The sequence below is a fragment of the Anopheles aquasalis genome, chromosome 2 (genome assembly GCF_943734665.1).
Source record: "Anopheles aquasalis chromosome 2, idAnoAquaMG_Q_19, whole genome shotgun sequence".
In the NCBI taxonomy this organism is placed as follows: Eukaryota; Metazoa; Arthropoda; class Insecta; order Diptera; family Culicidae; genus Anopheles; species Anopheles aquasalis.
The window spans coordinates 27,629,997-27,657,664 of NC_064877.1; the positions used below are offsets into that span (position 1 = coordinate 27,629,997).

Genomic DNA, 27,668 nt, shown 5'->3' on the forward strand with positions numbered 1-27,668 from the left:
TCGATGATCACTGAAGACGCTTCTTTACCTTCAAGCTGCTAGTTTGTGTTTGAAATGGAAGCCAAATAATAGATGCAAATTGCAAAACGAGCATTCGCATAATATGTTAAGAAGCTGGCCTTTACAAAACGAGTTACTTCCAATCGAACACCTGGGCATCGCGATCGCTGAGATCGCTTCCTGTACCTCACCCTACAACACATTTCTAATGGTGATTATGCTAATGGTGCGTTCATAAAACGTAACGTGGATACATGGGTTATGCATACAGAAATAGAAGCGAAATATATTAGTGATGTTAAAATAAACGAACATCACTTATGAAACAGCAGCCCTCCGCGAGCAGCAGCAGAAAGGTTGTCGAAATATTGTGTTTTATTTCGGGAATTTCAAAACCACCACAATCTGTCTTTCCGCCATCGATCGTGCGTCATTGCAATCGACAATCGGTACCGGAATACCGGACACGTAATGTCATGGTAGAAGCTGACCATTTAAACAACGAACCAAGCCTTGCCAGCGCAGGAATGGACATATCATATTTGAGAAACGGGAAGAAGAAGAGAAAAATCGGAAAACACATTTCCCGATCGTCACAATGCTCGCAACACGGCCTCTTGCACGATACTATGGTATGGCTCTGTTTACACAATGTCCACCCGCCAGTCAGTCAGTCACTCGATTCCAGCTCAAACATCGCGCCCACCATCGCGGGTAACATCGAGCTCATTGATGCGCCTCGAAAGCGCGTGTGAGCGCGCAGATTAAAACATAAAAAAACACTAAAAACTACAGTCTAAAATCCCACACAGAAACGCACACACATTGCTTTCGATCTTTGATGAATGAAGGGATCTGGAGGGGGGGGGGGGGGAGGGGGTGATCGATTTGTTCCGGTGATAGAAAGCAAACATAAGACGCCGCAACACACACGCATGATGCTGCTTCTGCTATTTATGCTTTTAAAATGGTCTCCACCGATCTCCATCACCTCCTCAAAGCCCCACGCGATGGACCTCGAAATCGAAAGGGTTCGGAAAAACAAACAGACGTCCACCCGGTGGGACGGACTCCTCGAGAGATCCCCGAGATCTCGGTGCTTCCCACACAGCATCACGATCCATCTGTTGCTGCCGCAGCGGCACCGCATTCGGCGGCACTGCTTCCACTCTGGTCTGGTGCTGGTGCTGGTGCTGGTCTGGTCCGGACCAGGGACAGGTTTCCTTTGAGGTCCATTTCCGCCCCATTCACTGTCAGAAGATTTTTATCGCAATTCCATCATCCCGCGGTCGCCTTCCCGGGCTGCTCTAGGACCCGGTCAAGATGACGCACGGATCGCGATCCGATTGGTTGGCTTTCTAGTTTGTGCCAGGGCCTGGCATGGCACGCTTCCTTTACCAAACTGAGCACGGCCTCATCCGGCTAGTGGGCCAGTCGGTCAGCGAACGGTCAAGCCCAAGGCCAAAGGGATGAATTGCACGCGCGCAACACCGTTCTCCCGGGGTTTGATTGGAGATGCGCCCGTTGCGATGCCGAGTGGCCATCGTAGCCACCGCCGCCGCCACTAGTGGTCGGCGATTCATTTGCGATAAATTGACCCTCCTCAAAAAGGCCCAATTGCCCACCAGTGCACTACCGGACCGAACCGGGTACCTTGAGGTCAGTAAAGACAATTTAATTTTCGTAACGCCAAGCGGCTTGGCGAAGAAATTATCCTCCTGGATGTGGGACGCCCCGACCCGTGCTTATCCAGTAACATGTTCGAGGGTTGCTCCTCGCTAATGTGCAATGTTTGTTGGTATCGTGCGCGGGCATCTTCTCGTGAGCGCCGTACAAGCGCTGGCGGCAGAAAATGGCGAATAATGAGTCGGTCCGACTGACCGGAACCCTACGATGGGATGGGATGGAGCAAAGAAAATGCGGCAACCCAACGAGGAGAAAGACGATGGAAACAATCGGTTGTTCACATTTGACTGGAGGCGCCGAAACACACAGAATCTCGGTGCGGACTGAGCGCGGGGTGTGAGTGGGAAAAATACTCCCAGCAGCTTCACATACCGTACAGAGCGTGTAGAAAGCGCAGAGTTAGCAAGAGATGGAATACTTTCATAAAAAACCTTCATTTCATTATTTTGTGATTCTATTACAAGACCAGAACTGACTTTTTTCGGGAGAAATACAAGGGGCTAAAACGTATTATTAATCAAAAACGATGTTATGATAATTACTGGATCTCTTTCTATTAGACAGCTATCGTTTCTTGGTTTGATTTAATCATAAAAACTAAAATAAATCATTAAAATCGCACACAGAACGCACAAAATCTCAAAACTGCGTAACGCTTTAGTCGAGAAACGAACCGAGCTACACGAACGCCACCTGGCGGAAAAGCAACGCACTTTAGGAGTCACGCATTTAAGTAACGCTTTTGTTTTTGTCGAGTGAAGTTTTTAGTTTTTGTGGTTTTAATTAAATTACAAATCCAAATTCTAGATAAAGAACTCTTACAGCTTATCCTTCTATCTCTCTATTCCTGACCATCGCCATCCGTGCGGTGTAATACGGGATTTAAAAGCCCTCGATATCACGTTACCATCTCACTCCCTTGGGATCGAATGCTTGTGTGGGTATTTATTGAATAAAAAGGGTTCCAGCCAGCCAGCCAGCCAGCGATAAGCATCGTTAACATAGTGTAAAGCGATAAAATTGGGAAACCAAGTCCCGAATTCGTTCTCGTACCGTGATGGTTCGTGATGAAGCAACAATTAAGTGAGCGACGCTCCTCCTCTCGCTATTCGTAGAAACAACTCTTCTCGACGACTCTCGCGCACCGCATTCCGGCAGCCAATAAAACCAACCAGCGTCAGCCGTGTCGTAAAGAGCTGATGGATCAATCACTCGATGCGTCCCGTGCCGTGACATCGGATTTGTAAGGTACACTTTTTTTGACCGCCGAACGCACACCAGCACCGACTCTTCGAAGGTTTTATCACGAGCTGTCCATCAATCGCCGGACGCACGCTGGACGGTACCGAGCGAACGCGTGTCACTCGTCGTCATCCCCATCAATTCCGATGACCCAAGTCCAAAATGGGACCTAAAAACCACCGCTCCCCGCGACCACCGGATTCAATCGGAGAAACCTTCGAGCCCTAATAAAACAAAAAATCGTCCGTAAATGGCTTATCAATCGCGTGACCGAAAACACCACCAACACTACCACCATCGGCAACATAAGTCACCGATGGACGGCGAGGTCGGTGGGCGGGGAGGGTCCGGTTCAATATTTGGACACAAACACCCTGGGAGTGTTGCGCAAAACGGACGCCACCAGCAAGCAGCAACCTTTGGGAGGGGAAACCGAACTGAAAGTTGCTATGCTGCTGCATTAGATACCATTTCCCCGATATCGCACACCCAGGGAGGTAATCCATTTTCAGGACGCCCCCGACCCCTGTTGCTCCCCGATGTGGCCACAGACAAATATTGAAACGTGATCCACCTTACGCTCCGCTTCGGGGGCGCACCTTTCGTGGCGCTTCACCGTGATCTACCTACCTTCCGGAGCTCGACGCGAGCATATTCGACCTCATCTAGGTCACTGCCGGCAACGCTGCTGGCCGTATCGGTGAAATCACTTGTGTCACTAAACTCCGAACCGACCAGATAGCACGGTTCGTACGGGTACTGCTTCCGTCGAATCTGTACACCGGGCGCCACACGTCCGACAGGTGATCCCAGTACCTCCGGAGTTCCCGTTCGGATCGGTCCATCAACCTCCTCCTGTCGTCCATCACCACCTCTGCCACCCCCTATACTCGGTGTCAGGGTACTAACGGATTCCACATCCGAATCCCTCGCCGTTGGCTCATTCTGCGTCTTGCACTTCAGATCATTATTGTTCGTCTCAAGCGAACGATCACCGGCCTGCGATGGTTCGACCTCCGAATTTGGCCGATGGTGGAAATCGACGGCCACCTGAATGTTCTTCTGCACACTGTCCGGTTCATCGCTGCTAATCACACTGATCGTCCGCTGACCGGAGATATCACAGATTTGCACTTTCGTTTCATCGTCACCACCACCACTCGGAGTCGCATGTTGTAGATCCGGTGCACTTTGGTTCTCTTTGGTTTCCTCCTCCTCGCGCGGTAACTCCTCGACCGCCTTCAGCTCCAGACTACGCCGATTCCGGCGCTTTTCGGCAATCTTGCTCTGACGGCGCGGTATACCACCGCCAGCCGATTTGCGCGTATCCTTCGCCTTGTACGTGCTGCATTTCTTGTGCGTCCCGAGGATCGAATCTTCGGGCGTATCGATGATAAGCGCTTCGGCCGGTTCCTCGGTGCCCGGTTTCGGTGACGATGGCGCACTACTGTGGCTCTTCCTGCTCGGTGATTGTTGGCGCTGTTGCTGTTGTTGGATGAGGCCGACGACGAACGGGAACGCGTACCGTACACCACCCTTTTCCAGCTGCTGAAAGATCAGGTACGAGGTATCCGTGTACCGCGCCTTCCGCTGTAAAGAACGAACGATCGGGATGAGAAAAGGGTGAAAAGAAATGGTTCGAGGGCAAAGTTCTTTCGGGGATGAGCCAAGTGTTCATCCATGCGGTCGCACTCTCTCTCTCTCTCGCTCTCTCTCGCTCTCTATCTCTCTGTCTATCTCTCGATCGTTAAAACTCCAAATCCTATCATCAGTTCGAAAAAGGAATGTTGCCAGTAGCTCGTCACATGCTACTGTTATCACGTCTAACCGAGTTCGTCCCCTGCTTTTAGGTCATGACAAATCTTGTCCCTGTTCGGAGAAGCAAATGACGGAAAGGATTAACAAAAAACTGCAAGGCTGATAAGCGAGGTGCCATCCGACAATCCGGCCATCCACAATTGATTGTTATTCCAGAAGACAGCTGAATTCCATTCCGAGTCGTCAATAACTCGCACAGCATTTGATGAGACTCGTCAGCTTTACACATTATCATAACACCAGCATCAACCTACACAATCAACATCTGTATGATGAGTGCCCTGTGCTTACGCAGAGAAATAAGAGCCAAGAGGGGGGACACATCTGTCATGATGTGGCTTTAAAAGTTGGCGCTGACACAATTCTGAATCGTACGACAACGCGCGTTGATCCGACCCAGCACCCGTTGAAGCACTTTTCAAGACTTGCAGCTTACGGATGATGAGAAACACAGACGCACCGAGGCACTGGCTGGGTGTCAATGGAAGCCACACAAGTGCTTTAACCACTTGCAACGAGTTGACAACCCTTCGAGTGCCGTCGCTTCGCACAAGATTCGCACGACCGATCAACAACAACAACGGTTGGGCGGCATTGGGATCCGATGAAAGAACTGCGTTTATCATGTCGTCGTGCCCATTACATGCCCGCGCTCTCTACCTCCGCCTACCGTTGCATCGGCAACAACTTACTTGGCCACGAAATCGAAGGGGAAAAAAGCGAACGATTTCGCGAACCAACAACACCTCGACCACACGCAGTTCGTTCGTTGGTTGGCTGGATGGGAGATGATTGCATGGTCCCCGGATGGCCGAGGAGACAGTTTTCGGAGTCCTCTCCGCACTGTTTAACATCACAGCCCCTCGCCTGTTGGGGTGACCCGATGCTTACCAAACCACAAGCGGGACAAACGAATGAATGTGATGCGAAAAGCCTCCGAAAGCAACCTCCAAGGCGAGCCATGTGAGAACTCGCCGGGTTTCCGGTGACCTGGCACCTCTTCCAGGTATCTTTCAATGGTACTTGCATCTTGCACCGAGACGGTGACCGGTGTGGAAGTGGGTGGACGGTGTAGCAAAGCAAGATGGCTCACTTAATGGGTTGAAAAGTTTACTTTCGAAACAAGAAACCCATTTCAAGGTATCGGTAACTCTCACCGCCGGCCGCCACCACCACGATGCACGATGTTTGGGAGATGATGATTGTTGCTTTTATCGTGCTTCCTCCCCCTTCCGGTCAGCATTTCCCGTCGTTGGTCGGTTGTTAAAAGGAAGGATATCCAAACCGCGCGCACAAGAAGAACGCACTTCGGGCCACTTCGACATGCATTGCACTTTCGAACTTTCAACTACTCCGATCGGCGTGATCCTACAGGCGCCCCGAACCCCCAAAAGGCTAGAGAGGCGCTAGAGAGTGCAACAAACGCCACCACCGACCACCGATTATCGAGTTTAGAAATGTAATCACCAAGGAAGGAACAGCCAATGGAGACAGTTGGTGGCGCGCTTTTGGCCTTTTGCATAGCTAGTAATTTACCGTCGTTGTGAGGCATCCATCAGAGAGTGGACATCGCAACGTACGCCAGTTGTACGAGAGGAGCGCATCTCTTCGACAGCATCATGCCGTTCGTCGTTCCGAAACCGTGACCGGTGAGGTGGTTTGGAGCATAATTTTATGATTGCTAATTGGTCGTTTGAAGGGTGGTGGTTGCACAATGGTGCCGCTTTTGGCAATGCGGCAAATTCGTGACAATGCACCGATCGTTGCACAAACGTTAATTCCCTTTTACGAATCGAAAGCACATGTGGCGAAGGACGTAGAGGCCTATAATTTTGAACAAGCGCCGATCGCCTCTTCAAAGAGGTACTTCAAGGGCTAACGGACAGAGTGCAAAGCGCATCAGCAAAGGTGATCTTGTGCAGAAGTGTGATCGTTATGGAATGCCTTGTATGCCATGGAACTGACCAAACGGATTGGCTTTGAAACGGATTTCGTTGCATGAGAGATTGAATCGCTTTGAACTTCCAAGCTGAAGGTCTTTTATGTTTTGTTGTACGTGAATTGCCTATTTTCGTAAGAGATCTCGGGAGTTTTTGTATTTGCTAACTCATCCTACATCTCAGTTACAGTATTCTTATCGTCTTTTACCAAATTCAATTAAAAGCTACAAAACAAATTGAATACTCCTGATCCAATGTACAAAGGTTGTTCGATCAGGCGGATCACACAATCGATGATAACCTTTTCCAATCTGCTTGTTATTTGTTGAATTGAATTCAGAAGAAAAAAGAAACAAATTAAGCAATCAACCAACACAACACCCCAAGACCTTGACTTTAATGAAAGTGCATTAGCCTACGGCGTGTTCGCTCCGATAAGCTCCTCGTCTTTCATGTTAATCCAAATCTTCCAACAACGAACCTTGATTCAAATGAGGCCTCTGCATTAGCGCTGAGAACAATCCCACGATTCTTTCGATTCTGACCCGGAAGAAGAACAAATCCGAACTGAATCCCAGATTCCACCTCATAGACCACCACCGTCCGGAAGCGCACAACGGAAGCAGATGAAAGAATTCACGGGAATCGAGAAAAAACGAAGGAGACGAAACAACAGAGCAGCTCACCTCAGCTCTTCAGCACCTATCTCCGGTGATGTTCTCTGGGCTCCACAGAACACTTCACAGATAAATATTATTTTTAGAAAGAAACTCAAAACGATTCCCCGCGATTAAGTGCCGGGGCGGTGTTGGCCGGCCAGCTGGTGGTAAGCCGAGCCCACCGAGTACGGTCGGAACTAGATAGGGAAGCCATAGGAGGAACTGAGGACGAACTCCCTGGTGTCGATCGTAAAGAAATCAACATCATCGTCACTGTCTCGACGACGACGGCGACGATCATCGTTCAGCCATCGTTCTTGTGTCCTCGTCCGAGTCGATCACGGCCAGCCACGCGGCCAGTTCGTAATTTTCTCCGCACCTCCGAAACTCCTAGCCCTTTGCTATGCCCTCAGCAGCTGGCTGTGGCACATTCCGGACCGAGGGAGTGAATGAAAAATATTTATCTTCCTCCTCCCAAAAAACAGAAAGAAAAAAAAAAGCCGAATGTAAACATATTACCGACATTATTATTATCCGTGTTTTTACCACCTTCCCTCGTGGTCCCTCCACTGATCTTGATCTCTTCCTGCGTGGCTCGTATTACGCGTCGAACGCTGCACTTTCAGCGACCGCGCATCCTGCGTCCAGGTTCCGCCCGTTTCTCTTGCCGCATTCTTACGAATTACAAATGTACATACATTTGTTCGGGATTTACGCACTTTACACCGACATGTACATGCCGCAGCATGATCATCTGCGGCCCCAGGGGCCAAAGTGCGGACATGGTTTTTTGGAGAAAAATCCCAAAAGCAACACGAAAGAGAGAAAGAGAAGCCACGGGCGCATCGGGCGCATTATCTTTGAACTTGCTCTACGGTGGTACACACGGCAGCATAAGATCGCTTTCCTCGTCTCTCTCTCGCGCTCTCGTCCAACCACCGAGCACTAAAAGGTTCTCGGGAAAGGAGAAGAAAACACAGAAAGCACCCGAAGAAAGACGAAGGGCGAACGGGAAAAAAACATGAAGATGCTTGTTGAAAGAAAGTGTGAAGTCAATAAATTTGTAAAGGAATCACTGGCTTTCCTCAAAAAAAAACTACACCCAAGCCGCGTGGAGCGTGGAAGCACTTGATCTCTTGTGTGTCGTACATATGCTTGGAAGATAAAAAACAAATCGTTCCCTTTCCTACCAGCCGAGCCGCAGCAGATGGCACTGCAAGCGGTGGACGCTTAACATTTCCATAAGATGGAAAATTTATGGATCGATCTCGGTGGCGTGATTTGACTTGGAAGGCCGCAAGGGTTTGCACCAACGCTCCGGAAAACCCTTACTTCCCTGAAGTGGACGATAAGCGAAGACGACGACGACGACGACTGCTCAACCTTCACTCGATCTTCTAGGGCCAGCCGATAAGCCGCGCGGAGTCGAAGTATCAATCTTCCTTTGCGCGCCCAAAACACAGAACTCTATTTGCTTCGATCGACTGGGCCGGGGAACGGGGGGCAACAAGACGAGTGGAGACCCGAGATCGCGGACACATGTGAAAAGCCATTCCAATGGAAGGGTGACCATTAAAGGGCGCCGAACATGCACTTTCAGGTCACCCCTTTTTTCTTGATAAGCGCGCACCGCCGAAGGGCGCAAGCATCGAAACATGATGGATGTGTCGGCATTATGAGCAAGGAGAAGCAACATAGTTTATGGCCCGGTCCCCGGACTCAATATCGGACGCCGCTGGAGGACATTTCTTGGCCCCAACCCCTTTTTCTCGTAGCTTTTGGAGTTTTAACGACAACAGGAGAGAAAAAGAGAGCTAGAGAGAACTAGAGTGAGAGCGTCAAAGCGAAAGCATAAAAACGTTGATCACATGGTGGCTCTCGCCATACTTACCGAAACATCCATTCTTCACAGCAACACGGGGCACGGATTGTCAACACGTTGATTGTCTGCTGCTGCTGCTGCTGCTGGCTAAGCAAAGCATTTTGCTTCCCCCGATTAAACACACTTTCCCTCCAACACCACCACCCCTTCTATTCACTCACTAAACACGCTTTTTCACGATATTGCACTAGGTACTGCACAGGCGACAACTGAAGCCAGAACACTCACTCACTAAACAGGAACGCCAGCCGGGAAGGAGAAGAAGCACGAAACCAATTAAAAACGGAATCCCTCTCGTGGTTCCCGCATGTTGCACCGCACAACAATCGCGCGAGAAGGCGTGATGCGATTCGAAATCACTTTGTATCTGCTGTGCTGCTGCTACCGCTACCAACTGTCACCAACGGAGACACTCTCTACGGACGCGAGATTCCAGATTGATCGCGAGAAAGTTGTTCCGCATTCTTCTAAACGAACTTCATCGTGTGTCCGGTTCACCGACGCGCGAAGTAATTAAATGCTACAGTCGAGCAACGGTTGATTTTAATTTTATGCAAATTAAACTAACAGATCTACTGATTAGACCGCCTGCCATATTTGTCTTTGCGATCGATTAGCAAACACTAATGGCACCAACTAGAGAGATAATGGAGAGTGATCAATTTGGACAAATTTCACTGAAACTAATAGACGAAAACCAACAACATTATTGTTGTTGTTCGAGGAGTTCCTGTTCCGTCATCTGGCGGGGGCACGATACGGATGGGGTTGATTGTTATGCTGAACTGTCACTCCGGTGGTCACGTTGCTCTTATTCACTTCGTGTTCGCATTCATCTCCATATCCCCGCCGATCGTAGCGCGGATAGTGGGTGTTTACTGATAGTTTTATGTTTCCCGGGGGGTGTGGGAGTCGACCGGAACTGACAATCTTGGGCGAGTGCGTGGAAGGTGCCTGCATTTCCTTTTCCCCCCCTTTTTTCGCCCAAACCCCAAAATATATCTGTTTCAACCCAAAACCAACACACACTCTCTGGATACAAGCCGCTGGTGGTTAAATCGTTTAAATTTATCCCTTTTTCCGCGGCCCGCAATCCGCAGTGCTGCGCTCATCCCACAGACTTTTCTTCAGTTCAGTTGACACGATGGTTGTCGCTTCTTTGAGAGCCACCGTGAATGCGTGCGAGGCACGCTAAATCCAGCTCTAAATATAGTCATGCGTATGAAAATGATGATGATCGCTACAACAGCCAACTTCCCACCTTCTGCAGCCAATCTGCTTACCACCATCGTACCCGCACCCACTGGTTGACTATTTTTAGGGTCCAGCTTAAAAACCACCGTCCGCGAGCTTCTTTTACTCACATTTCTTACGAAGAGGAATAGGGCATCTTCTCTTCATTTCGTTCTCTTTCTCTCTCTCTCTATGTGTCTTCCACTCGCGTGTTATTTATTTGGTGCGAGATTAAATAAAGTAGGTGAAATGAACCAGGGAGGGAGTGAGAAAGGAAGAAGAAGCATAGAAGGTGGAAGAGACGCCCGACGCACGCATGTATGTAACAAGCATTATGCTGGAAAAGTTCAACAAAGAAAAAGGGCATAAAATATCCGCTCGCGATTGCAGATAAGCCAATCATCATTTATCTTCGCACCACACGCACCCACAGGCACCCTTTCAGTGACCTAATTTCACCCCCACTCTGCCACTATCATCTTACGGTGGATTAAGAACATAAAGCCTATGATTTCATGCTCATTCCCAAGGCATTCTCTCGTACGCCAAGTGAAGATGCTTTGCTCTACGATCTCCAATTTGAGAGCTAGCGCCATGCTAAGTTGATAGAACTTTACTGTTTTCGTATTTCGCAACACGACAGGCAGGCGCTTCTCTTCTCATTGCGCTCGATGATCACGTCATCTCCGCTTGGTTCATTTTTGCAATCAAACAGGCAGCTAATGTCACGACGACCAACCACCAGACAGAGAGAGAGAGAGCGAGCGAGAACGTATGCATAATGGTTGAGTATTAATCAAACGAAGTTCCTTCGATGGGGCGCATATTGGTTCAGTGTAATGAATACGATGAGGACAGTGGAGCCCCCCATTTGTTACATCACCAGCACCAGCGCCGATACACGGAGCGTATCGAGCACTTCGCGGTTGAACGATTATTACAAGCACATGTCTTGAGGATGATCGAATCATCGCGTTTGGTTGCCGTGAGTAGCAAAAGTGTGCTCATCGATCGATCGATCGATCGACTGCCTCCCTTCGCGATGAAACAGAACTATTCGTGGCTCCCGTTGTGCTTGCCAATCAACACGCCATCATCGTAACCTTCCGATCGTTCAATTATCATGACCAATTTAATTTCCAATTTTGGACCTGCCGAAACACCGACCACCAGACGCAGGGAACCCCAAAAATGTGTCCAAACCACAACTCCATCATCGAGCGACATTAGTCTTCGACGCCGTTTGAAGTGGCACCCGAAACCAATTAGGTTAATCGTAAAATGCGCACCACGGGACGTCCGGGCTACCGTAGTGTCCAGCAGTTAATTGCTGGACTCCATGCAGGCCCACGGAAGGGAGGTTCAGCGGAGTGATATCGAATACTCGATCTTTGTCGAGGTCACGCGGCCAGGGGTCGGCCAGGGGATGCATTGTAACGATGACGACGGTATTTACATTCCATTCCACGGTGCTGGTCACGGGGGGCTGTGGATTATATCATTCCATTAAGACTGGGCGCGTATCAACAGGATCATCATCATCGCCATCGAAGGAAAGTTGCGCAAACGGAACATCCACGCATCCAGCGTCGCAACCAAGCGCGCTCGCCTTCAACGAGGTACTTAAGCAATTAAACGGATGTTATTCGCAACAGACCGAACCGAGCTCGCTGGGAGTCGAGAGCGCGATGGATCCACGATCATCATCATACCGATTGCGCGAGACGCCAACTGCCGCCACATGATCCGGGGATAAAGGCGAACGATTGTTTATGCTACGGTCATGCTTACCGACCGATCGGTCTCAGGGATCTCGGTTCAATCCGCCAGGCCGCCCCAAGCCAAAGATCACGCATGCTGGTCATCGAGTGGCCACAATGCTACAATTAATCATTCACCAGCGCGGTCACTTCCTCGTTCGCCTCAGACGGAAGATTATTTTATTTACCTCCTAGAAAGGCGAGGCAAAATGGCAGAGTGGCCCGGGGCCGGGCTGTTTGATTGACATTTCAACAAATCTGGATCAAAACAGAGCGGCAACTGAATTCACTCGAGAAGGATTAACTTCGTTTAGTCTTTATCTCGTCAGATAATTTGATGACTCGATCCCGGGTCTCGCGTCGCGTCGCGGCCCTAGATGAAAATGCGAAAATCGTGCGAATGTGAATCATTAGCCACCAACCACGAACCGTACTCATAGAACATCGGCATCAGATTAGCAGATTAGCATCGTGGTCGAACACACCAACAAGCCGCTCACAATCCAGTTGCAGACTCATTACTGGCTGGCCGGCAAATAAAACGAATCTCACGTTCTCATTTCATTATCCCTCGAAGCCACCAACAGAGGCAAACCCGGCTGTCTGAGCGGATGGTGAAGCCCCAGCAGTGACCACACTTCACACTTCTTCACTCCAGCGTCTACCGTTAGTTCTCGCCAGCACACCGGGAGATGGGATGTGTGGTTGGCCTCCTGGGCTCAAGCGCCTAACGCCGGGCATGCTGAGGCCGCTCTCGATTGTCTGGACCACAAAACGGGAATCGCTTCGAGGGATCTCGTCTGGATCTTCAGAAGAGCGTCTGGGTGTGATCTACGATTACCGACTGTTGGCACAGCTGCATGCCACCATGCGGTGCAGGATGACAGCTTGGCACCCTGACCACGAGATCGCCGGCCTCTTTCTCCTCTTCCTCCATGCGATCACCGTCGATCGATTGGCCAATTACAACATTGGCCGACAGATAGCAGCCTCGCAAACGTTAAACTGATCATCATCATCATCATTATCATCCGGTTGATCATCGTCTTGATCATACCGGTTGCCATCGGCGGTGAGGCATCAAACGCCTCAAAAGGCTCGCTGGCAGGATTTGTTTGTAAACAAAGCGCACGATCCCGGCCACCACCGTCACCGCCAACGGATGCTTCGCTGGGAAATCTTCTCCGGTGGCTCCTCGGGTTTGTACCGTCACGTCCCGATGCCCGTTTGATGTGTGAATGTTTTAATTTGATTTGTTTGTGTCCCATTCGTCACCCGCATCGCCAAGCAGCCCCAGGCCAGCCATTTTGCACTGGTCGATGCCCCTAAAAAAGAGCCCGATGACAACAGGAGAAGCGACCGGAGTTGGAGATGCAGCAGCACCACACAATGTCTCAAAGCATCGAGCTGCATCAGCAGAACGTAAGAAGCAAGGGCAGAAGCAGCATCAAATAGCAGAAGATGTCTGCGAAAAGGAACAAACGAACAGGAGGTGGTCTGGCGGCGGTTTGTGGAGAAATTTATTGGCCGCGATTCTAATTGAGATACGGAGACCATCGCAAGCGCGCGCACGAGAGAGAGGCCAGCCCTATAACACCAGCATCCACTCTCCGTTTCGTGCCCCATCGAGCTTCCGTGGCTCCGTAGCCAAGGGGAGCAGGAAGCATAAAATTGCGCCGACTCCCCTGTCCTGTCGCTGGCCAAAACACGATCAGCCACACAAAACAAACGGATCTCTTTATTTATTTTGAAATTGATGATCATTAATAATTCGCGGCAATGATTAAACTTCATTTGTTTACTTCTGGCTCCGGGGCCGACGAACTCGTGCAGAGTGTGCCCGTGCCCGTGCCCGATGCTGCTGGGCAACAAGAGCAGACATCTTGGAGGCCTGGCCACTAAACGAGCCTTTCCCCTCGCACGGTGGAGCCTATACCGAGCGAGCGAAAGTAGCGACAGCGAGAAGCACGACGACGACGACGACGAAAATGGCGCACTTGATAAAGCTTCAATTATTAATCACAATCGGGAACGCAAATACCTCGCTCCACCCTACACACCGCATCCCTAGAGGCCGCACAGATGGCGATTTAGGACAACGAGCTTCCGGCTTTTCTGGTCTGGACTTTAGCTTCAGCTACGAAGACCGAAACCATTGTTTCCAACCCACCTCCGAGTGGAAGTTGATGTCTTGTCGAGCTGGGCTGCGCGAAACGAGGTTAACATCCAGTGTTTGGTGGTCTTGGTGCACTTGGCGGATCGGAGTGTGTGCCGTGGCCAATCTTTGTGGGTCAACGGTGGTGGCGGTGGTCGAGTCGAAGCGTTTAGCATCGTAGCGTGACTTCAACATTCATCGATTAGATGGCATGCTCCAGGAACTCGGTGAAAACAATCCACCTCCTAGAGGTTGGATCCGGATACCGGAATGGCGCAGACCAAACCACACCATGTGAGCATCCGATTGGCGCACTAGAATTCGCTATCAAGAAGCAAATAATTAAATCATCTTGTCTGCGGCTACGACGTGGCTAAATATTTGCCTCGATGACGTATCCTTTCCCGTGGAAGGTCTTTGCTGTCTTCCGCGCAGCGCGACAAGATAGTAAAGCTTGAATGGTCTGGGGCTAAACGGTATCGCGTGTTGTTGGTGGCCGGACTAATTAAATTAACTCCAGCGCTCGCACACAAACCGCACACCACAACAGACAAAAGAGGAAACTCACGACGTTCTTATCTTTCAGTTCTAGCTTTTTATGTGCTTAAGCTCGGGCTCACGGCAACATGACAGGCATTCTTACACGCAACACTTGGACCTTAGTGGCCGAAATGATGGATAAACGGGTGCCCGGGCGCACCATTAGCTGCGGTCCAGCTCGCACCAATCTCGCACCGGCCGACCGACCGCGTTCCGCCCGATTAGTACGCCATCAACCGGGACAAGCCCTCGGCGCGGCCTGGGTTGGTTCGATCGTCATCGACCTTCGCCACCCCCGGAACCACCCGCCATGAGACACGGGCCGGTCCGATGGGCATTCGAAAATTTTGGATCCGTTCATTAGCTTCGGCCCACGGTTCTGTGTCTGCTGTCTGCGTCTATGATTTGCACGCACCACCATGGCCACCTGACGCACCGACTGACTGACTGCAGGAGCTAATTTTATTCGCGCCGACAAAAAGGCGTTGCAACAAATTATCCCTAATTGGCAGCACTTCAAATGTTGCCAGCGTCGTCTGTACACTTCCTGTGCCGGTTTGAAAAGGTCCCCCGAAAAAGGGATTGCATACGACGTACGCTACCGTGGCTAATTGGAGCCGATAGACGCGAGACTCGACTTCTCGACTCGACGGAGATTATGCATTTCTCCAAAACTATGTCTAATCCATCGAAAAGTGTCAAACGATCGATGACGATCCAGCCGGATCCAACGAGTGCTCTTGATGAGAGCTTTCCTCTTTCTCTTCCACAAAAAAAAACAGAACCGACGCTCGGCAGCTTTCGAAACGCCACACGCTTATCTTGGCGGCAACTAATGAGCCTGTTTTCACCATAACTGGCAGTGGGCCCGACACAGAGGCCCGTCAGTCACCGCCTGAACGTCTCAACAACAACGCGGCCCACAACAACCCCACTGACGGACTCCGATCTGAGACCAGCCTCCCACATGCACGCACACACCTGTAACAACTGAATCCGGCTCGCAACGCCAGCGCCACGGTCCTCGCATTGTGTTCGGGGGAGACCCGTTTCTAACTAGCTTAGCTGCTACTACAACCGGCGGCCTACACGGTGTTGTTGTCACCACCGGGCGTCCTTGAGAGCTAATTAAAATGAGAGCTTTTCTTATCCGACCAGCGCACCAGCAGCAGCAGCAGCAGCTCCAGCGTTGCACTGCGTTGAGAGGATGCTGGCTCGCTGGTTGGCAGGTTGGCCACTCCAAGGAGTGTTGTTGGGCAACACAACCGGCGTCGCACCTCCGCGAGACACGCTGACGGTGATGAACAGCGACAATAAATTCCAACGCTTCCATCAACATCATCGCCATCACCATCATCATCATCACCTATGCAGACGCGTGACTGTGGTGCCCGGGGGGCAATGGAGCTCCCCTCGCCTCCGGGAAAGGGGGCAGCTTGGAGTGTATAACAAATACGAGTGACCTAGCAAAGTGTTTACAAGCGTTTCGGGAAAGTCAACACGGTTACGGCCACGGTGCTCGGTGCACGGTAGCACGAGCGCCGGAGGGGCCACGACCAGCAGCAGCAGCAGCAGCCTCCTTCCTTGTATGGTGGTTGAGGCCCGAAAGCCCAACGCTATGTAACGGATTGGACACGGTGGTACGCGCCATCCCATCCAACGTAGGCCATGCTCATGCTCATTTGGATACTGTCGCTCCATCCATGTTACCACGGCGACGAGACACAGTCTTGTCATCGTGGATCGATTTGCTTCACCCTCTGCGGCACGGATTGTCTGCCGAGTAGTGTTCCCTCCATCAAGTCGAAAGGTAATAAAATTATGGCAAAGCAAACAGTTCACGATTGCCGCAACAACGACGACGACGACAACTCGTTGACATCATCTTGGCGGTGCTCTGCCAGCCAGCCAGGGGGGTGACGACAGTGTGGCTCGTATAATTCCCTTTTCACGACCTCAAATCAGACCAATAAAGCAGAAAAACGCGAGCGCGAGCAACATTAGACGCAAACGGGGTGGAATTTCAATTAAAAGCGCCCCTCATTTCGTCGGTTTTCCGTGCATCTTTCTTTTCGTGTCCCTCGCTCCCTCACACAGCATTCCAGAGGAGGTCATTTACGAGGTGAATAGCAAATTGCATCTCTCGTCGCACCACAAAACCACCACCGGGGAAGCGCGTGCCATTTTCGCGGTTTTCGAGCATATTCTCGTGTGATTTCATTTACAAAACAAATAGCCTTACTCCCGGGATCCGGGAATTTCGAATTGGTTCCGAACCGGAATGGAATGTTTTGCTCCAACTGGCCCAGTGGTGGCACGTCTCTTGGTTAATGTTGCAACAGGCAGCAACACTAATTTCAGTCCACAGCGTCCGGCAGTTTCCAAAACCACAAACAGTGACCCCTCGCTCCCGAGACACCCATCGATCATCATCAACGGTGAACGCTGTCCCTTGGAGGTAGGAACGGGAGCATATACGGTGGCGGTAACTTGAAACCAATTTTCCGACCATTTCCCAGCGCAAACACATACCAACGCAGACACACATGAATGCATTCTGTGGTGACGTTCTCGGATCCGCTCGGCTCGAAGGCGAAACGTGCCCTCGTCGTCGCAACCGAGTATCGGTCTGGTGAGGTTTTATGACCCGATTCTTGTGGCCATTTTGCAGGAGCATTCGGGAGGGGTGGTGTTGGAGAGGATGCTGGTAAGGTGTGTATGTGTTTGTGTGCCCCAACCACCCGGAAGTGTGGCGCGCGGTATTCGATCTAAACATAACCTACATTCACGTCGCGGCTTCCACGGTTCCTTTCGAGCGCAGAGAGCACTCCAGTAGCAAAAGAAGGCTAGCTAGCTGGCTGGCTGGTTAGCTCGCCAACATCCCAACATTCTCCACTTGAGGCGCGTAGCAGAACAGGAATCAGCCGAGAAGCAGCTTTCAACATAACTGCTGGCGATGCTGCCAGTTTGGGTCAGCCAGCGAGCCAGCCAACGAGCCAACTCCAGAAGCAGCATATTTAAGGCATACATAATTTATGGAGTACAGTAAACAGCTTCACAAAACTTCCACTGCACTCGCCTGCTGCCGGGCGCTGCCGTTGCAGCGTTGTATGGTCGTTGCAGATCGCACTGGCCTGGCCTCTCGGACGCGCCAATGGCCATGCAGACCTTACGGTAAACATAATGATTAAAAGTTCTTTGACTTTTCGAAGGCCCTGCGCGCCCCCCTTTAGGTGGACGAGTGACACGGGGGCAACGCCCACCGTTTTTCGAGTGTCTCCAAACGGCTCTGGGATCAGTTGATGATGCTTCTGCTGCTGCGTCTGTTGATGATGATGATGATGAGTGCTTTCATGCTTTGATGAGTAGCAGAACAGGCTTTTCACGGGGAGTTGGAGGGGGGCCAGTGCCCGTCTTGGCATTCCAGCGCAAAGCGTCCTGGGATGTGTTAACCAGATGTACCTTCGAGGGTGTTTCAGGGCACACGCGCGCAGAGCCACGAACTAGCCGGCCTGTGTGGTGTCTATTATCGGATTTACTCTCAAGCTTAAGACCATCTGCGGCGTTGCGGCTCTTCTTTACTTGTGTTTGCTGAAAACAGTTGCAACTGACTTCACCTTCCGCGTTCCGCGAGAGTGCGGAACCAATTGTGGTGTGCCGATCGTGACTTGGGAGTCCCCGCTAGGCCAGCAAGCAATTCGATAAGGATTTGCCACGCCGACGCCTGCCGGCGAGGCTTCCACAACTGGCGGGTTGTTAATTGATTCCGAAACATGTTTCCACAGCTTCACACCGATAGTGTTGACACCGAACTCTCGCGACTCCAGGCACCGCGCACGGTGTAATTATCACGAACCGATGAGCTAGCGGTGACGGAGTGAAGGGCGAAGAGGAACCACCCGCAACGCGTCCATTCAACGGACACAAACAACCAGAGAGACAGTCTGCCAGTCAGGTAGTGTTCCTGTAACCCTTTTTGGCCTGTGTTCCGTGATTCGTGTTCGATATGCTCGCACCCTGTCCCCGTGGCCTTTAAGGTTAAGTTACGAAATGAACGCTTCACTTCGCTCTTATCACAATCTTACTGATTCTGGGTGTTCTGGTGGTGGTGACGGTGGTGATGGTGTGCCTTCATGTTTCCTTATCGCTCCATGATGCCTCATCTTGTCCCCCTCTGCCATCTCTTCTCGCCCTTGTCGCCTCCGAGATTAGGAGAGAACAATTTTTGAAAAATACCGTTATCTCCTGCGCGCACAAACGCGCAAACGAATGTCATTACGACGTGACCACGCGGTCGGTGACGTAATTAGTGGTTAGCGCGCTTCCTGGCACCGGCCTGGGCCCGGTAATTTGAGTTCGGACGCATCACCACGCTGCTCTGTGGTCTCGTCAAACGCCTTAATTGATTGCATCGCTGCACCGGACGACGGATGGACGAAATCCAATAAATTCGCTCGCTCGCTCGCCAGCTCGCGACGTCAACTGTCTGACGCCACCGACCGACCGACGTTCAGATCATTGGTTGAACGGTGTCGCGGTGCATCGCGACCAGGAACTACAGCAGCAGCAAACGGTGGCACCCAGAACGCATCGATTTGTCAACGGCTCGCTTCTTGGCTCTGGTCTCTAAGACTACGACTCCGTTACGACTAACATTCTGCTGATTCTGCTACGAAAAAGTGGTGCTACGAGCGGCGCAACATGAAAGCACACCGCCAGCCAGTCGGGAAGGGGGTGTCCATTTACCACGCTCGGTGTTAGCTACCGTGCAGCACCGCGGCCACTAGCCTCGTGATTTCTCGAGCTTTGATCATTTGGCACTTTGCCCCACCAGGTAAGGCGACCATGTGACGGCACTGGGTTGGTTCCGAGAAGCGCATCTGCCAAGGGAACGAACGTTCTAGCTGCGTCGTCGTCGTGGCGGTGCCGGGAAACCGGGCAAAACATGCTACATCTCTTCATGATGATGGTCTGTCCTCCTTGTCCTCTCCCAAAAAAAACGCTAAGCGATGTGTGTCAACTAGTGGTTGTGGTGTCCATCACCTAGAACGAAGAACTGCCGCTGTCTGCTCGCTGCTGCGTAGTGTGCGTGCACACGACGATCATGTTCTTGCGAAGCGACGACGGCTGCAAAACACATTTCCGCGCGAGCGCGGGAACCACCCCAAGAGGTGGCGCGACGTGACCCTTGGCAAACAGCAAAAAGGCCATAACAGACCGGCCGATTGTACCACCACGGCACCGAGGAATCAATTAAAACCTTCCTCCCCCCCGGTCCCTACTGATAACGAGGTTCTTAGGCACTCGAAAGGGAAGGGGGCTACCCGGGCGCTAGACCCCGGCGGTGAGAGCGGAAAACCCGGGAAACGGAGTGGAAATCGAAACACGTGCGTGGCGTGGCTGCGTGGTCGCCCTCAGCTCGCGCAGGCGGTCCATTTTCGTTAAAAATAGAACAACAGCACGGTGCACGCGGGCCGTGCAGAGCTTGAATTCAAATTTTGGGGTCGACCGATCGACCGACCGTGCTCTGTGCCGTTTGCATGCACGAGCCGTGCCACGATCGCGCATTGCGCTGCAACAGTTGAGGATGAAGTTGTTTCAGGTGACATCAAGATTCGACACAGAAACAACCTTCACCCAAGGGGCCCGGCGAGGCCACCCTTTCGGAGGTCGATAGCGACTTTCAAAGCGACGACATTCTTCTCTGTCTCGGCCGGTCAGCGGCGGCCAATCATATCAACCGATCGCGTTCGATCACTTTCGATCACACGGTGACTTTCTCTCTCTCTCGAGAGAGAGAAAGAGCATAATTTTCGGTTCCCCAATGTCGTCGTCGTCGTATCGGTTGCGATAAGCAGCAGCAGCAGCAACAACAACGGTTTGGATGCTGCATCGATGACGACGATGGTGGGCGTTGTTGTCACTTTCTGCTGCTTCCTCAATCCACCCCTTCCATTGTCTCGATCCGTTCTCCGGGAGCGTGTGGGCCTCCTCTCTGTGTGTCTGTTGGAGGGACTTTCACCGAGCACCACCTTCATCCAGCGAACACCATGTTTGTTCGGAAAGGACAAAAGAGGGACAAAACGGAGATGAACGGTCTTGGGCGGCAAGCATCCAAAACCAAATTAATCACAATCTGTCAAAACACTGTCGACGCCTGTCAGCGGAGGTTTCGCACTTTGTACTCGCGGCCGCCGCTCACGATCAAATCGATCGCCACCACCACCAAACGGCAGCAGTAGCAGCAGCAGCAGCAGCAGTAGCAGCTGTAGCAAGTGTCGATCGTCGGGCAAGTTGAAGAAGAGGAAGAACGGCAAACGATACGATCCGATACGGTGAGGCGTTGGATGCGCGATGATCACAACAAAAGGTGAGCAGCACTTGACTTGGCGCGACGCCCCGGGTGTTGATGGTGGTGATGGCCACTCGATCGCGCGATCGGTGGGGCGAGTCAATCACGTTTACAAACAACGAAAACCACAACTACGCACAGGAACTGGTGGCGTGCGGATAGCAGCTCGACACAGACACTCTCTCTCCCTCTCTGATTGATCGTATCGATGGCACTTTGGCCACCGGGACCACCAACTTATCGCTTTATCACTCGCCGTGCGCTGTCGCCTCTTATCACGAAAGCTACCGACAAACGCACAAACATTCGCTAGCACTGGCAGGCACACAAGCATCCCATTGATTTCGTAGCAGCAGCAGCAGCAGCTGCTCCACTGGGCCCTAGCTCTTACTAAGTCGATGGCAAACACCCCCGTTCGCCAACACCAAACCAAACCTTACAAACAACGATGAAACAACACGAAACGAAACGTAACAACGCGGCCAACACGCGGCTCACAGAACACGGGCCGGAGCGCACGCAAAACCGAACCAAACCGCGGCGACAACGAATCAAAATAACATCCCGCGAGAGCCGCGGAGTAGCGAAGACCCCGTACCCGGGTGGCCAACAGATAGTACGCTCTCGCGCACGTGTATTCTCGGAACGGACCGGGAGCGAACTCTCGAGGAATCTCTCTCGCGGTTGTCTCTCTGTACACTGTCGGCGGCGTCTCCATCGTTCCAGCAACGTTCCGCTTGAACCACAGATCGACCGAATCGAGCCACAAGAGCACACGAGAGAGAGAGAGAGAGAGGCAAAGGGTTGTGCCGAGCCGGATTCGGAGCCTCTCGGCCACTCGGTCGCTCGGTCTCGGCTTGCATCTCCGAGATGCGATCTTGGTATCTTGGTGTTGCTTGGTGCCCAGGCGGTTCGCCGTGTGTGGCATTTGTGTGTTTGGGGGCAAGCAGCACTTAAGCCTCTCCGGGTGGCGGGCGGGGTGACCTCTTAAGAGCCGGACCGCGATGCAATGATGGGCGCGCGATGGGCACGATGCGATGGCTTTTATGCTCCACTCTGTGCCGCCCATAATCGGTATCGATGCAACCGACCGCCCCGTATCATCCCCCCGTGTGTATGCTAATCGGTTTAACATGTCGCGTCGTCCAAAATTGGATTGTTTGAACGGTTCCTGTTCGCTTCTTGTGCTCGATAAAGGCAGCAGCACGTCAAGGTTGCTGGCCCCCTTCTGGAATTGGGTTTTTAACAAATTAATCCCGGATACGCTGCTGCTGCTGCTACAGGAGGATTTTGAGCTGATGGAGGGATCGAACCATCGATTTTCGATTGCTGTATTGAACCTTTCACTTATCAACCTTTGAGATCATTGCTGAGGCCACCGCTTCTTCGAAAGATGTCACGATGTCGTATCTGAAGTTCGCCCTCGAGTCGATAAACTTCGATCTGTGCTCTTTTTTTCGGGGGCTGGGTTCATGTCCTTCGACCTTCGAAACGCGAAAAGAACATAATTATCCTCACAAATTACGAACGGGCTCACGTTGAATATCCATGTGATGGCGAATGCAAAACATCCCAGACAGTGCTGCACAGACAATCGATGTGCCACCCTCTAATGTTAATGTTGTGCAAACATACGCCCTATCTATTATCATCTACTGGCCAGTTGTCCGAATAAATAGAAACGTGTATTCTAGAATTGTGATTTGAATTTCAAGACCAACGCTATCAACGATTCAAATAGCAACGCAGCGACCATCCGGCACCCACTGTAACTGTGGCAGCTGCGTCGATACCCGAAGTGGCGGCGTATTTGCTCACCGAACGGAAATGATCATTCCCTTCGACGGTTCGATCATTGGTTTATGCTAACGCGCTTGCGAAGCAAAATAAAACACCGCACCCCTTCGCCACGCCTCGAGCCGAAAATGCCAAAACAGCGATCCAACACAGCGCGGCCTGACGTAGAACCAGTCGCTCTTCCGGTGTTTGCCGTTCGTTCGCTCGCTCGCTCTCTGGCGTCGCTTTTAACGCCTTTAGACGCCTCCCGGCACCGGCTTACGCACACCCAAACGGGGGTAGGAACTTGATCGGCTCGACAGGAAATTAATTTTCAGGATTAGACGCTCGAGGGAGCGCTCGCGTTTGGTTGGTAGCGGAAAGATGGCACAGCAGACGGCAGAGCGATCGACCACTCGACGGTAACACATTCACGCCATCGCTACGATCCGACGATCATCATTTTCGGAAGTTGTGTAGCATCGAACCGGAGCCGGATGAGACCGCACCGACGAGCTGCGTGGCGTGACAAATCGGTTCCGATCGGAATGCGGCACTGAAGAGTCCACAGGGTGGTGCTCCGGGTTCGAGAAGAAGGAATTGCATCTAAATGGTAGGCCCCAAGAGAAGGGATGAGAAGGGCGGAAAAGTGCATTTATTTTCGTTCTCCACTCTCCACTTTCCCGAACAATACCCTGCCACCCCTTTTTTCGACAGCCGCCAGAGACGGGCGATCGCGCGCACTTGAAGAAGGATCGATGCGCGCCACTCCGCTCCATGCTTGCTGAGATGCTCGCTTGCTCGTGCATGGTGGTGCATGGTACACAGGAAGTACAACGTAACCAAGTCCCGTCATTGGCGTGTGCGTAAATAGTTTTTGTCTGGATTTTTTTGTTTCACTTCATTTCTTCGACCACAGACTACTTCAACGGGTCGTGTCTTGAGTGCTGGTGCTCCGGGCATCCGCCGGGCCCAAGCCGGCACTGCCAGCGTATGCTGCTGTTGGTCGCGCGTATGTGTGTCACGCGTGCTTTGCGGAGCGAGTCGAATGGTGAATTGAAGCGGCTGAAGTGCTAAAATAAATTGACTTCTCGCCGAAGCCGTGTTCTCGCCGTGCGGCCCAAGCGGCTGTCACTACTTGGCCTCATTCTGGGCCGCTGAGCGCTCGTCGATCGCCGTGGGTGTGTCCCGATGGATGGTACTGGCGGTACTTTTTTGAACGGAGTGTAGAGTAAAGTGCGATCCGCCACTAGAACAGCTGGAGCTACGTTCGAGTGGCACTTCAATCGATCGCACATTACACTTAATGAGGGAACGATTGAACATCAAATCGTCTTGCGGCTTGTGGCATATCAAGACGATGTTGAAGAACGATATTCTCACCGCAAAACAAAAAGGAGATAGAGAAAGCGAAACATAAACCACCGACCTCCGTTACGGGAACACCGTTACCGTTCCGTTTTGCGAGCAGTGCCGAGGGTTTCCTTCGGGACCAGACACACCGAGTCGCAAGATTGCTGCCTCTGATGCTGGCAACATGGTAAAGGCAACCCAACCTGATACACCTTTTCACCACAAAGCGCGATGCTGCTGCTGCTGCTGCTGCTGCTGCTGCGGTCTGGTGGTGTACGCACCGCACCGGTTCCGTCCGAAAAAGGGCAAAACGGGGCAGATGCAGATGAAACACAAACCTCAGTTCGCCCAGACGCACCGCGAGGAACCGACGGGAATGGAATGGAAACCGAAAACCCGTCGGAAAGGGTGGCGAGGGTGCACTCGTTTGCAACCGCACTCCGAGGGAGGGAGCATCGGTAAGATTGATAACATTGCACGCATTTATGAATGGAGTCGTCGCACGGTTCCCTCGAGCGGTTTCTGTGTGGCAATGTGTGTGGTTTGTTTACTCAAAGGAAAGAACGATGGAGGGAGGGCCTCGGAATCCACCGATCGTTCGCCCTAGAAGGCGGGCGTGTTCATTCATTTTCCGCGCCAATTCATTCACTCAATGAAGGGCGGAGTGAAGGGGTGCGTGCAGAGTGGTGGACCGCGGGACGACTGGATCTCCTTGAATGGGGAACCCTCGCTGCTCCCCTGCCGATGCTGTCGTCGTGGGTCGCCCTGGCTAGTGTAGGCGAACCAGCTCTCTGAAGATATGGCAAGAACCAGGGGAGACCCACCAGATCCGGGGCTTGCAGCTGTACCTGCTGGTTTAGGAGATACCACGGAGAGGCCACCATAACTTGTTTCCGTAATCTTTCATCGCGCAAGTCCTCAACGTTGCCCATCATATTCTTCGGCGTGACAATCGTTCAGCGGATGATTGTTTTATTGTTCCAAGGAGGGGGACACACCAGCTAGTTTGCGATGACGATGACTCGTGAATTGACAGTTTATTTCTTTTGATTTTACACTTTAGCAAACCTTCTAACGTTGTGCTGTTGACGCCAAAATGCGAAAGAAGAAATTACACTAAAAAGAATACCACTATGCGCAGTGCGAGATCACATGACGCTGACTTGCCAGCTGATTCGTGGCTTTAGAATGTTCCAAACAACCGAAACGCATCATCGCAGAACCGTAACGAGTTAGTCACGAAAATTTGGTTCTTTCCTCAGCGTCGTGAGCGCTTTTTTGGGGCCCCGTTCCGTAGTTCGCTCTCTCTGTTTGCAGTGCAATCGATAGATCATCGAACCGTCGTGCCGTGCTAGGTGCTCACGAAATAGAGGTGGGCGAACGGAGTGTTTGTTTTAGCATAAAAATCAAGCCTAGAGTCGGAGAGGAACAATATTGACACGTTCTAAGCAAATAGCACACGGTAACGAGAAAAGCACAAGTCGCGAGATGCCGAAGCAAAGTGGCAAATTGTGAACACACATCGCAGGCTCATGTTAGATAGATTCAGCTGTGATAATGAAGGGAAGGTGACTATATTTTGTTTAAAATAACGTTAAATAATATTATAGAATACTATTTTTAGTTAAAATGTTGATAAAAGCGCTTTAAACTGAGGAATAAATTTAAAATCGTAAACTCGCTCGCCACAGTAACGCATAACGCTTTCTCAACAGCGCCATCTATTGCATTTCAAACGCACCACACAAAGCGTTACTCTCCGTTACTCTCCGTTACATTTCCTCGCCCCAAAAACAAATTTCCTCGCCAAAAAAAAAGCATAAAAAACGAGTGTAAAAATGTAAGAAAAATCCTTTTTGCACTTACCTTTTCGAGCCTCACACAATGCTGATGGCAGGTAAAGTCACAAACCGCACACCGAAGGCCGATATCCAGGTGAAGGGCCATGTGGCACAACTGGCAAATGCGATCGTACGATGGCTGCAGAATTTGAAAAATGTGAAACCGGGGGAACTTTTTCGTGTCCGCCAGCAACCGTGGGGCCGTATCCCGGTTCGTCTGTGCGGTCGCCGCTCGCGTCACATCCGAGCCGACGTTCTTTGGTGTTAACGTGATGATGCGCGCATCGTGGAAGTTTCGTCCACGCTGCGGATCAGCATTCAGTTGCCTCAGTATCTGGGTCGGATCGTCGTCGATGAATGGAATGCTTTCGCTGCTCGCCTGCTCCTGGATGAGGATTTCGTTCTTGTTCTCATCCACCAGTGCCACACCTGGCTGAGGGGTGCCGGTGATTGCCGGAACCTCATCGTAGTTCCCATTTCCGTTGCCTGTCGTGTCTTTCGCAGCGATGACGGGTGCACCGGTCGGTGGTGGTTCGACTATGACCCGCGGTCCAGCCGTCGTTCTAGAGCAGGTACGATCAGGTTTCGGTGGTGGTTCATTACGATCAGTCGGCAGTTTTGGCGGAACAGCAACAACTGGGCAACTGGGTGCCACCACCGGATGCTGCGGTTCGTCGAAGCTAAACTTGACGGTGTTTAGGTGCCGCGTTAGCTTATCATTCTCGGTGTTGCGGGTGTAGGTGGTGCTTTTGAGGTTGGACGATTTCAGCTTCGACTTCTGGAGCAACTGTTGCTGCAGCCGATCGCGGCTGGCATCGTTCGGTTGGAGCGTCTCCTCGCTACTCTCGTTATCGAATTCCGTCGGATTCGGGCCGAGCAAACGTTCTTCTAGCTTTTCCGCAGCCGATAGCAATGGACGTCTAGCGGCGGGAAGCAGCTGAAGCTTCTGGCTGTCTTCGGGCTGCGAACGGAGGATAAAGAAGGGTGTCATTTAGTCGAGAGGATTTCCTGGACATTCTCTTGCATTTTTAAGGTTCAAGTGCTTCAAGTGTGATGTCAGATCCCATCCAGCCTCCCGTAAATCATTGCAACACCGTAACCACTTACTGTACTGGCCATTATTCTACTAAATAATCACCCAGTTCCATTAGGTCACCGACCGGGCCCAGGTTCTTGAGAATCTTTACTTTTTTCTGGGTCAAAAGTGCTCGCTGGATGCTTCCGTGCCCGAACCGTGCGTATCCGGCAGGGTCAAGCGGGCCATTATGAGCGAAAAACTCTCCACCACGAGGATCGTAAATTTTCTGCAGAAACAGATTGGCCGCCCGGCAGACACACGATAACTGGACCGTCTGGCCGCCCGGCTGACTGTCTGTCTGTCCCGCTAGCTAGCCAGGGGACGCCGCATTGTCCAAAGTCCTGAGTCGGAGT

General features: G+C 51.6%; 1 protein-coding gene across 8 annotated transcripts in view; it reads right to left on the reverse strand.

Moving 5' to 3' along the window:
* The window catches only part of LOC126571604 (tensin-2), a 101,964-nt gene that overhangs the window by 69,056 nt on the left and 5,240 nt on the right, over nt 1-27,668 (reverse strand). For 6 of the 8 annotated variants that reach the window (XM_050230262.1, XM_050230261.1, XM_050230260.1 and 3 more), the window contains exon 2: nt 26,263-27,198. In XM_050230262.1, the coding sequence (XP_050086219.1) occupies nt 26,263-27,198 (936 nt within the window). Of the gene's footprint in view, nt 1-3,558; nt 4,519-9,236; nt 9,459-21,702; nt 21,810-26,262; nt 27,199-27,668 lie in introns of those variants that run through there. The other 2 variants (XM_050230259.1, XM_050230257.1) reach the window with 2 other exon arrangements.